Source organism: Parasteatoda tepidariorum, chromosome 8 (assembly GCF_982258835.1).
Source record: "Parasteatoda tepidariorum strain Cologne lab strain chromosome 8, Ptep-v5.0, whole genome shotgun sequence".
NCBI lineage: Eukaryota > Metazoa > Arthropoda > Arachnida > Araneae > Theridiidae > Parasteatoda > Parasteatoda tepidariorum.
The window spans coordinates 30,122,434-30,135,914 of NC_141762.1; the positions used below are offsets into that span (position 1 = coordinate 30,122,434).

Genomic DNA, 13,481 nt, shown 5'->3' on the forward strand with positions numbered 1-13,481 from the left:
TTTTCTGTATCTCTGTAATTGTTTTTAAAAAAAGCCAGGGGGGTGCAAGTGCACCCCGCTGCCGGCGCCCTTGTTCCCTGATATTGATGTACCTTTGCTGTCTGTCTTACTTTGTTTTTCTTTTCGTCTATAATTTTTTGGTTTACTTAATTCTTATAACACCGTTTTATGTATTTATTTTGTGAAGTGAATGTCTTCTGCAGTTGGATCTGTATAGTCGAGGCAGGCTCTTTTGTCAATTAATCACGCTCGATACATATCTCGGGGGGTAGAGAAGAATTAAAGGGTTGGAATATTAGAATATTTAATTACAGATATGCTATGATTTCTGTTTGGTCACCATTAATGCTTATATACACTCTATAACAAAAAAATCAAAGCACCAAGACGCGCAAAATCGACGCTCGATAAGGCTGGAATGATGCCGATTGGGGACGTATAGTCTTCAGCGACGAATCCCGCTTCCAACTGTGTCCTGACGATCATCGAAGACGTGTTTGGAGACGCACAGGGCAGAGGGGGGGATCCTGCCTTCACTATTGCACGCCACACCGGCCCTCAACAAGGCATTATGGTCTGGGGTGCCATTTCCTTTGACACCCGGACCCCTTTGGTCGTCATTAGAGGTACACTAACTGCACAGCGGTACGTCGACGACATCCTAAGACCTGTTTTGCTACCGTTCCTTTTGCAGCGCTCTGGGCTGGTTTTTCAGCAGGCAATGCCAGACCACATACGGCACGTGTTGCTATGAACTGTCTGAAAGCTTATCAAACTCTTCCTTGGCCTGCCAGATCACCAGATCTCTCTCCCATCGAGCATGTCTGGGATATGATGGGAAGGCGATTGCATCTGGCACGGAATGTTGATGACCTCGTTCGACTAGTAGACTCGTTTTCTAGTAGAGGATAGTCTACTTTACTCGTCTGTCAATTAATACTAATAATATATTGGATTTTGATAGTTTAAAATAGTTAAGTAAAAAATGTTACAATTGACTCCACTCTCCCCTACTATACAAGATAATTTTATAAGGTGACCAAGCTGATCGTCAAAGCCGGCTAGTAGATTGGTATTTTTCTGGACATTTTTACAATAATATGTCTTACCATTTTATGAATATGTACACTGAATATTATCTCTTGTTGCACAATAAGAAATGCTTACCTTAAATGTTTGTGTTTTCTCTTTTTAAAAAGAAAAAAAAACATAGGTATAAGTGTAAAGAGATAGTTCATTTTTCAAAAAAAAGAAGAAAACAACAACCAGTTACAGCATTTCAAAATTTAGTTTGTTATTAAGCTCGAACAAAAGAAATGTTACAAATTCAAGCACAGAACGACAAACTTGTCTACTTTATTAAACAAAATATATAATTTTAAAACATAATGATGATGCAAAAGAATTAGCTGCAAAGCTTAACTTTTTGATGATGTAATGAAGAAAAATATACATTTCCATAAAACACTTAAAGGTAAAATTAAAATAATCATGTCTTATGCAAAATTTCACCAAATTTAATACATTTTTTACTAGAAAGTAAATTTTATGACTTCTTTTAAATTCAGTTGGCTATCGCAATATATTACCAAAACATAATGAGAACCATAAATTATTGTAGAATCTTTTAATACTTCAATAATAAAAAAAGTTCAAAAAATAAAATTATAAGATTGAAATGAGAAGTGTTAATAATATAAGGCGATCAGTGGTAATAATATAAAAGAAATTGTTCTCATACCAAATTAGACAATTCTATTCAAAAACTTTGCAAAGGAAATTAACACACTACATTTCTTACATAATATTTTGACTCAAAACCAACTAGAAAGTAGGCATAAAATATGAAACAAAAGACAAAAAGAGCTAACTCAAATTTTGCGCAAAAGAATAATTCATTTTTAATATTTTTAGAGGAATTATTTACAAGCATCACATCAAATAAACTTAAAATAGATATAAATATAATACAAATTTAAAACGAAAGACAAAAATACTCCAAAGTTAAACAAATCAATTTTCTTCATACTATTTGTTATCAATTTTCATTCAATAATATGTAATAAATTTGCAATAAATTAATAATTACAATTATTTTAAATTAAATTTAAAGCAAAGAAAAAATAACTAACATCTAAATTTCAGATATAGAAATACTTTTTTATCAACTTGAAATAAATTACTTGCAATTAACTTACGGTAAACAAATTAAATACAGTTTTAAATTCGACTGATTTGTGTTTTAAATACAATCAAAATCATTTCATACTTAAAATGAACAAAACTTAAAGAGAATAAATACAACGTTAGTAGTTCAATAAATTGCACCTTTGCTGATGACGTCACAAAGCAATAACTACCTTTGTACGAAGAATTAAGTGGCAAATACAAAAAACAGAGCTGAAGCTATTCAGCTTCTTTGTCAAAGAAGAGCTTAGGGGAGGAAAATATTAATTGATTGCTTAAAAACACTGATCTATTTTTTTTTTTCAAATTTAAGAGCATTATAAGCAACAAGTAGTTCATTCAACCAATTCTTTGAAGAAAATTGTTCCTTTTTAATATCTTTAACTCTTTGATGCAGATGGGATATCTGTATCCCTTTTATATATATTTCTTTCTGACGCTCTGATTATTAGCAAAAATATATTTTGGTATTTTTAAATCATAAAAAAAGTCTAAAAGTTACTAAAAAAATCTGTTAGATTATCAGAAATATATTTGTACTAAATTATGAAATCCAAACGATTTTGTTCTAAATTAATGCAAATCAAGGAAAAAATATGAAAAATATATTTAATAGAAATTCTACTTCAAAAGACTGACAAGCCTGTGGCACCCATTCTAAAAATTCATCTCTTTTATGATCAAGAAATCTTTTAAAAAATCTGTGGAAATCTTCGAAGTATGATACCCATCTTTTATCAATGAAGTTAAAAGTCTCAGACCTTTGTACAATCCCACAAAAATGACAATTGAATTACTCAAATGACTTTGGTTCATATCTTTATCAGTGACATGAACTGATACAAATTCCTTTGACAATTCGTTTATCACAATTCAATTTCCAAAATTATGATATCCTGATAAAATATTTTCAGAAATGGTGTGATTCATTCATTTATTCTTAAAAAACAAATCAGTGTCCTGATTTCTTATTAGGAAACCAGATAATTTGTAGGTTAAGAATTAGTAACATTGAGTATAATTCCGCGAATACTGCGACATAATCACAAAGGATTATTTAACGAACTACCATCATGTAAACAAATTGACCAGATTTCAGAAACCTAACTGTTAAGCATTGTAAACTATAATCTCAATATTTAAAAACACGTTCCTTTTCGTTTCCGTACCAGAAACAAAGTGAAGAGAGTCGCTAACATTATTAAATTAAAATCGGCAACAACAGCTTTAGATCCTGATGGACCAGAGTCATTAGTTTCATCACTGTTATCGATAGCTTCACTATCTTGAATAATATCGTTGTTTTCACTGTCAGCTGACAAATCATTGATTGTTCTGTTCTTAGACTTGTGAATTTCATAGGGAACCAACTTGGCAGGTTGCTCTGTAACTGGCCAAGGTGTTGTCGTCGTCGTCGTTTTCTGCTGCTCTACAAACTTGCTGCAATCCATTTTCATTTTATGCGCAAATTGCATGGAAAGCTTTTCATCTTCTGTATGGCACTGAAGTTGCATCAGCTCCTTTGTCAAGTAATAACTGTAATTGTGGTGAATATATGTTTTTACCCAAGCTAGTCTGCAATCGCATACGAAAGAATTATCTGGGAAAAAAAATAAATATGTTAGATGCTATATTATCAAAGCTTGAAAACAATATTAATTTCAAATAAAAAATAATGAATTTCTTCCCATAAAAGCAAATTTCTATTGTTTCTAATAAGCTGACCGTTTTGTGTGGTGGTCAGGTCAAGTCAGAAATATACCGGGTTGGAACCAAGGATTAATATTATTTCCTTCTATTCTCTGTACTATCTGTCGTTCGAACGGTAGGAGCAACGTTGGCAAACCTAATATAGCACCCCTGAGAGAGTGGTCAACAAATCTGATACCAGAATGACAAATATCCGAGTGGGCATTGGGGAAAAAATAATAATTTCTAATAATGATTGAGTGTGTGAATACGTATTGCCGATTTTATATGAATTACAAACAAAAAGAGCACACAGTATTTATTTAAACAAAAAAGGAGAATACAAAAGGAGGACTCGAATTTTATGCTACAGTCAGCTGTTAATATGACCTAATGAATAATCCCTCAAAAAAATAATAATGAATAAATATACCACGGCTTGATATCTTAAAACAACGATTACTTATAATATTTAAGGTTTTGTATCCAGATTAGTTGTAACAGGTTACTTTAATCAGTTATTACGGCACTCCTCTATACTGGGTTGGTAACAACGCTGACAAACTGGCGAATCCCGCACGAAACAAATGGTATCATAATAGATAAGAAATGGGAGGGAAACATATAATTTTTTACGTGTATTTAAATGCATAGTTAGTTTGTAACAAATGATTGCAAAAATCCGACTTCAAAAAAAATTATTAATTATGTCCAGACCAACATTTCATACAATCTTTGTAAGCATTTTACCATGCAACAGATTCCAAAACAAATGAAATGTTCAAAAGCTAATTGCATACATAATTATTTGAAAAATAAAAGAATTTAGCAAAAATAAAATAACTCTAATACTATTTTTGATCGTTTGTATAAGTCTTAAATCTTTCTCGAATTAATTATATTTTCTCGTTTAAGCTGTCGTCTTTGTAGGAAGAGTTCACAAAAGACAAAGGATTTAAGATACTCCCCCACTGGGTAAGAATAACGCAAAGTAAATTAAAGAAGCTTATCTAAATGCAAATTACCTCCAGACTTAATGAGAAAACATTCGTCACACCCGAAGTTAAAGATCTTTTTGAAGTAATTACACGATTTTTAAAAATTGGTAGCATAAGTAATTTTTTTTCCAATTAAATCGCCCACTTCTGGAGTTACAATTTCTGCCAAGGGTGTGTAGTTATTAATATATTTCATCACCTACCAAAGTTCCTCGCCTGTGACGTAAGCTGCGATAAATGATGAAACAGTCCATTGACTTTTATAATTGAAATTTTTATCTAAAATACACTTTAAAGAAGCACGTATATAGACTTTAATTTTTTTAATTAAATATGATTATAAATTAATTTCTTTTTATACCCTTATAGCAAAGTTTAGTTTAATGTGTAATCTCTTACTTTTTTTAATGGGTGATGTATATGTTACCGTTAAAGTATATAATGCAGTTATTTCATAGAATACCTAGTTATTCCATGAAATAACTGATCGTGTCCGTTAAAGTGTGTAATATGTTATTAATTTGACACTTTAACTAGTTATTCTATGAAATAACTAGGTATTCTATAAATTAACTAATGAGAGACAGTTAAAGTGTAAAATAAACAATTTATCAAAAATGAAATAACTAGGCATTCTATAAATAAACTAACGATTGACAATTAAAATGAAAAGAAGTAATTCATCTAATTTATGCAGCGTATAAATGGTATTTATGGAAACGCACCATAAAATCATTTGTTGCAACAAGGATTACTAAAATGACGCTTAGAATTACAAAGAACATTATTTCTAAAACAAAAACATTTTTTGTTGACACACTGGGTTTTACACGAACATTTTTAATTACAATTAGGGGTGGAAGGTAAATGTATTTATCGTGCGAGATACATGGTATAAATTATTTTACACTTTAACGGGCTGCAGATCGTTATTCTATGAAATAACTAGTTAAACCATGAAATACAAGAGAGTTTTACACTTTAACGGACACGATCAGTTATTTCATGGAATAACTAGGTATTCTATAAAATAACGGATTTCATACTTTAACGGTAACATATATAATGAGAAAGCAACACCCAATAAGAGCAATAAGAAATAAATAAGAACAGCCAGATGTTGACCAAAGGGGTCATGGAGGCCATAATTTCGTGATCAACGACATGATTGTGGTACTGCGCACAGACCTATTTCCTTTCCCAGACAAGCTGGTACCCATCATAGATTTATTACTCTATGGTACCCGTTGATTCGAAACTGGATGGGCTTCAAGCCGCCACTGGAGATCGAACCCTAGTTCTTAAGGTGGATAATACGCTGTCAATATTAATTAATATTTCATTAATTAATTCATAAATTCATTCATTAACTCTTTATAGAGTGTCTTAAAATTCACGCAAGATTTAGATTTTATGTCATTAGCGCAATATAATGTTTCCAACAAAGAAATGGAGCAGAAAACGTAAGGGGGCATTTTTTTCATTATTATATTTAATCATTCATAAAATATGTTAAGCCATGGTGGGTCATTGCGTGGCAATTAGAAAGGACTTCGGTCATGCTTTTGGAGATGAGAGCCTTCCCGAGCCCGAGGAATTTTAATTTCAGCCCACCAGAGTCTGAGATACATAGGATTACTTAGTACCTGAGTCTTCCTGAGTTAAATAAAAGTCATTTGACAATTAGTGTAGGCCTCACAAAGAAAAGCACCAAACAGAAGCAGCAGATAGTTGTAAATTTTGTACCTTTATAAATTTTACATTTTTTATGCTTAATAACTCCACCATACGTTTGTTTCAAAGTAGTTAAAAAATATTAGGAAAGTCCGAGCCTGAAAATTTTTTCAGTTAACGGTCGCGAGTTCGTCTCATCTCTAATGCCCATGTAATTTTCTGATTTGTTGATCAAAATTGGCCATTAAAATTATGTGATTTAATTCCATAAAATCCCTTTTTTCTGTTTAAAAAAATTAAAGTCGATGCCATCCGACCTTAAAAAAGGAAATTTAGCTCAGCATGAACAAAATGATCATATTTAATTCATTTATAGTCACATTTAATTACACATTGAGAATTTTAAATAAGAGTGCGTAGTTGTCAAAAAAAGTCCTAGAAACTATTTATCCGATATGCTAACATATCCCTATACTGTATACACTAAGAATCAGTAAAAAAATCAATTATTACTTGAGACTCTGTGTTTCTTATGACAACTTCTTCTAATGATAACTCTCTCTTATTCATTTTAGCTTTCTAAAAATGGTCAAATGCAAGTTTAGTTTCACCCAATTAAAATTATGTATTCAAAATTACTACTGTCAAATTCAACAATGATGAATGAGTGAATACTATTTTTCCGCATGAAAACGAAAAGTAAAAAAAATTAAATAAATATAAAAAAAAACTGATGAGATGAAGTGGGGGGTTTAGTCTCATTCACCATATGCTCCTGACCTACTCCTACCTCGTGACAACTATAAACATTTGGATTTTTTGTTAAAAAAAAGTTTAATTATTGAAAAAATATCTTTCAAGAAATCTTTACTGAATATAGACGTTAAGTTTATAATTAAAAATGCTCTTTACATCTGGAATACAAACACCTCAAAATGAAATTTCAGAAAAAGTAGATGTAATTTGTACACGTGAGCATTGAACTGTAATAAAATAATTTTCTTGTAAATAATTATTAAATTAAATTAATCAAGAAATGCATCTCGCGAAATAAAATGGGAAGCTCTACTTTAGACGATGAACATAAGATTAAAAAATCTCTTTACGACGGGATCATAAATACCTCAAAACAAATAGGAAAAGTACACTATTATGTATACAGCTTAAACATATAGAATATTGAATTGCGATGATAAAAGTTTTTTTTATAAAAATATTACGAGATAAAATTATGTAAGAAATACACCGCTTAGAATAAAACTGCAGGCCTTACTTTCCAATAAGTCTTTTTCTACCGAATATATTAATAAAACTAAAAAATGATATACAATCGAAATAAAATATTATTTAAATGCTTTAAAAAACATTTTCAACCATTTTAATATTCCCTAGTCTAATTAAAATAAGAATACGTACAAGAATAACTACATAAACATTAAAAAAATTACACCTCTCTCCTTTCCATCTTGAAATGGAAATTACACTCATTAAAGCCATGATATCAACGACTTGCTTTCTTAAAAATTATTCATACATCCTTAGAAACGAGATTATTTTACTAGATAATATTCATTAGTTTGCGTGATTAATAACACCCAGTTCCGATTAAAGAGAAATATGAAGCACATATCATTCTATCTGCACAAAATTCGCTTTGATTCAAGAGGTCAACGGTCAGCCATAAAAAGAAATAAACAATCAGGTTCATCAGGTGAGCCATTTCTGCCCTCGGGCAACCTGTCTGGCAACAGACGTAAATTGATTTATATGTTGACCGACTCATTAAATTACAAACAATGACTACAAATAATAGGCTACTGTAAGAGAAAGGTGCCCGTCTTTTCATTGGGAAGACAATAAATCGGTTTTCTTAAAGCTTCCTGATCAAAAGAAATTACATGTTTTTTTGCTTTCCAGGTGTAAAAATTGTTAGTTTCTCTTACTACTAGGTCATTATCCCCGAGTTTAGCTTCAATAGAATATTCGTTCTTTTGTTTAAAATCTATTCATTAGGGGGGACGAGTGATAATAAGTTTTCTTTTGATATAAAATATCAAATTAGGATGATCGCTGGACCAAGATTTGTTATTTATTCTCTATCTTTTCATACCATTCTACCATTTGAAATGTTATTTATTCTCTATCTTTTCATTTTTTTTTACACATTCCCCTCAGTTATGCAGCGTAAAATAGTGGCTGGTAAATTTTTTAGGGAGTAAGACATTAACGATAAAAATTTATCGTTTTCATTGAAATTCGGTTCAACTGATGAAATATTTCTTAGGCGCGAGAAAGTTTAATTTAGAACATTTGATTTTGATAACGAATTTAATTCACAAAATTTGATTTTGATAATGATTTCAATTTACAAATTTTAATTTTGATAACGATTTTGACTTAGAAAATTTGATTTTGATAATGAATATTTCAAAATCAAATTTATTTATTCAAATCAATTATTTATTCAATTTATTTATGAATATTTCAAATTCAAATTTATTTATTCAAATCAATTATTTATTCAATTTATTTATGAATATTTCGAAATCAAATTTATTTATTCAAATCAATTATTTATTCAATTTATTTATGAATATTTCAAATTCAAATTTATTTATTCAAATCAATTATTTATTCAATTTATTTATGAATATTTCAAAATCAAATTTATTTATTCAAATCAATTATTTATTCAATTTATTTATGAATATTTCAAAATCAAATTTATTTATTCAAATCAATTATTTATTCAATTTATTTATGAATATTTCAAATTCAAATTTATTTATTCAAACCAATTATTTATTCAATTTATTTATGAATATTTCAAATTCAAATTTATGTATTCGAGTAACAGAATAAAATAAAAAATAAAAAGAAATTGATCCCAAACTAGTTTCAGAGCTGCTGGTTTCAATTTGCCGTTGGATAAAAAATTTCGCAAGGCAATGTTCCTTAAAATTAGTTTAGATGTGCTATGCAGACAAAGAAAAAAAAAAAGAAAAGAAAGAAAGTAGGAGAAAGAGATTAAAGCGCAGCACATATTTTCTGGAAGGGACATATTTAAATATAGGAAGCTTGATTTCGATAACGATTTGTAAAATATTCATATTCTAGAACAAAGAGAAATAACTGATTGTGATGATTTGCGGACAGGATTGAACTTTCAGCTTGTACGAAGCTGGCCAGAGGATAGTAGCTTATCCATCCTAATCTCGAATAACAATAAGGTGACCAGACGTCCTCAAATCTGGAGAACAGTCCTCGAATTTCTTTGATTGTTCTTGAAACTTTATAACTCCTTGAGGACAGAAAATGTTTCTAAATTTTAATGTACGTCTTCAGATATCTTCGAATTTCTACGAATTATAATCTTTTTATTTACAGTAAAATAGCTAAAAAATCTAAAATAAGCCTTTTTTTTCAAGTAAGATAGTTTTGGCTTAAGAGAATACAAACGAAATGCAAATAATCACCATGATTAAAGATGAAAAATTCATACTCGTCTTAAAGTAATTTCAGAAAAAAAAAACTAAAAATCACGTACTAATTTATTTTACATGCATTCAAATGCAGAATATTATATGATATTTCAAAAATGCTCAGTACCGAAATCAAATTTGATGAAGATGGATCTACACCTGATAATAGTTATCAATTTCAAAAAAAAATTCTTTGTTATATATACAAATTAATATTTTCTATGAATATATAAGTATGGTAAAATTTTTCGGGGACGCTCAGCTGATATGTCCTCAAATCATGGTTTATAAATATGATCACCTTAATCAAAACCTAAAATTTGCCTGGCTTTTGCAAACTGCCAAGTTAACTGAAACGATGAATAGAATAAAATTTGTTTGACTCACGTATCAAAAGAGAAACATTGTATACAATAGTATTCACAGTTAAAAGAATATTAGTCGAATTACAATTCACGTTACATAACATGGCACAATATTTCCGAAAACATAAAAACTAATGCTACAACTATTTATTGAATGCATTAGTCAACAATTAACAACAGAGGAAGGCGTCACATATCCGGCATTTTGTGATGACTATTGCTGAGTACGTCAAAGTTAAAATACATTATTGGAGGAGAGGAGGCTAATCAAATAACCTATTGATTCATTGACATCATAAATACTTTTTTTTCTCTGAATAATGATGTGCTAAAAGTTTCGTTTATTGAAAAATTACGCGGAAATGATGACATGAATATGATTCACGGGGAATATTTGACGTGAAAGTGAAAAGATGATTTCAGCATTATATTTAAGCATCTTGCATTTCAAACATTTTACGTAAGGTTTATAAAATGTGCAGCTTCTCAGCTTAGGCATTGTAACTACCCAAAAATACTCCAAAATTCTTTTCCGATACTTATTTCGTATATTATTTATTCCAACGAAATAACAAAATTATTTATAAACTAAAATTTAAAAAAATCCAAATATATACATTTAAATAAATATTGCACTTAAAATAAAGGAATGGGTATAAATTTAGTTCAAACGTAATACTATTGTTACATGTTACCAAAATCAAGAACCCAAATATCGTTTAGAACTTGTTTGTAGTATAATTAGAAAAAAAGCATACAAATAATAAATGAGAAAATTTTATGAAACAAGCTCTATTCAGATAAATTACATAATAATGGATTATTAATTTAATAAAAATGTATTGTCTTTTGTAGATTACAACAGCTTGTATCTATGTTAAATTTTAAACTTATGTCTAAAATTATAAGTTTTAAATATTAAAACATTTTTTGCTTTACTTTTTGCTTATCTCAGTTTGTACCGTGGAATGGGTAAAAACAATAGTTTAATTCTCATTAGGAACTGTGTTTAATATGCCTGTTATTTTTAAAAAAATTTATTATTAAATTTATGAAATTTATTAAAATTACCAAACACAAAAAAAAATACAAACTTATTTTCAAAGTTTTAACGAATGTTGGTAATAGTATATGAAAGTTATAATTAAATAGTGTCCGAACTCCATTTATTAACCTTACTTCATGCTAAGAAGCATTTATACCTTACTGTCTATCTAAAAAAAGATCTTCCCTCGTCTTTAAATGCATGGCTGTCTGCTGCTATCGAAACAAGAGAAAACATATTTCAAAAAGAGGAGATTTCAAAACCGAGTGTTAAGCCTTATTTTGTAAGCTTTAAAGTTTCAATATAAATGTTAGAATATATTTAAACGAAAAATAGCTATACAGTGAAACCCGTTTCGATAGTTAATATTACCACGGACTAGGATGAAAACCTGCGCTAAATGTTCACACCCATGTTTGAAATAGATTAATCTCGCAACCATAGTCACCGACAATGCTTTAACAACCTTGGTTAGGTAGACAATTTCATAATATAAAAAAACTTGTTAGTTTGTTCATTTATAAGCATTCAACAAATGTTTTTCTAAGCAAAATTGTAAGAAGACATTTTTTATTGGACTCTGACATGCTTTTAGATGTTTACATTTTTTGGTAATAGTTTGCATTACGTTGTTAAATTGCTTGCATTTTTTTATCTTCTTTTTTAAAACAAAAATGGCAATACAAAAGGTTTCCACGCACGATTTTTTTTCAAGTAATTTTCCTGATTATTTCACAATCAGTCCATCTGATTTAAAACCTGCAATGTAAAATAGGAAAACTAACGCACGGTTAGTATTAAAAATAATTTTTTTCATTAAAATTAATAAATAAAATGAAAAATTTTGTTTTAAAACCCACGCGTTGATGTTATAAATGGTTTTAATTCGTGAGGTAAGTTGATGGAAAAAAAAATCGATGCGTTTCTTTCCAAATGAACACGTGGGTTGATAAGTTAAATAAGCAAAGAAAAATTTAGTTGTGATAAAAAACATTGGAAATTAACTGCAAATATTAAAAAAGGAGATGCTGTAATAGCATCAGGGTTGAACTCACTGACCTCAACAGTTATAGACTACTTCAGAGTGACGTCACACCCTTAAGAATCCCCCTCCTTCTGTTACGTTCATGGAAACACTTTAAAGGTAACATAAACGTGTTGGCTCATGAATATCTAACAATAGTTTGTAGGTGAGTAATGCAGAGATAAGAGAAAGTAAATCTATTAAGAAATAAATTTTTTGTTCAAAAAAATTGAATGAATTGATGCGTTATTTCGTAAGTTTTAAGTTTTCAATATAAATGTCCTAATATAATCATGTATAAAAACTAGTTATTCAGAAAAAAAAACGATTAAAAAGTTTTCCCGTTTCAGTATTAATATTCTCATTTGTAAATAACAAAAATAATTACATTTGGAAAGATTAATTTTAAATTAATTTTAATTTAATTTTAAAAAGTGAACATGTGAGGATGTTGTAATTTTGACTTGATAGAAGAAAAAGGAAGACCAATAAATTTGCTTACGTAAAATTTGAAAGGCCGCGAGCATCTTGTGTAATACTACTACTTAAAAAAAATCTGAGAAGAAAAAAACATTTCATTTTATCACCGTCTTTGAACAGCTGACCCCATTTTAAGTTAACAACTACCAATTTTCAACTCCGTAGTCTTGTAATTATGAACCCGATCCAGAAGACGAGAGAGCTCCTCCTGGATCAAGTATTCAGAGAAATTTGCCTTCATGGAAGACTTTTTTTTTTTTTCCCTTTTTGTCAGAACTAACCCGCATTTGCGTTATATGGAGAGGACCACGAAATCCTCCCACGGTTAAACAGACGGCAAGGAGATTCTAACCAATAATCCGTCAACTACTGATGATATTTTATGTAAGCACTGTTGTCGGTGCGAGTTGAGAGTAGAATTCTCATCGACCAGCCAACACTGGGATTCGAACCTGGTATACTTCCTTAGGAGGCAACCGGTTGCAAATACTTCTTATTTCCACACGAGAATTGGATCTTAAGATTTGGATTGTGTGG

General features: G+C 29.7%; 1 protein-coding gene and 1 long non-coding RNA gene across 4 annotated transcripts in view; one reads left to right on the top strand and one right to left on the bottom strand.

Annotated features, from left to right (window-relative positions):
* The window catches only part of LOC107447262 (uncharacterized), a 164,917-nt gene that overhangs the window by 82,487 nt on the left and 68,949 nt on the right, over positions 1-13,481 (top strand). The gene's annotated exons all lie outside the window — the stretch shown is intronic.
* LOC107441035 (uncharacterized) overlaps positions 1,327-13,481 on the bottom strand; it is a 44,443-nt gene continuing 32,288 nt past the window's right edge. The window contains exon 3 of the mRNA XM_043050255.3: positions 1,327-3,787. Coding sequence (XP_042906189.2) covers positions 3,327-3,787 — 461 coding nt within the window. The 3' untranslated portion in view covers positions 1,327-3,326. The remainder of the gene's footprint in view (positions 3,788-13,481) is intronic.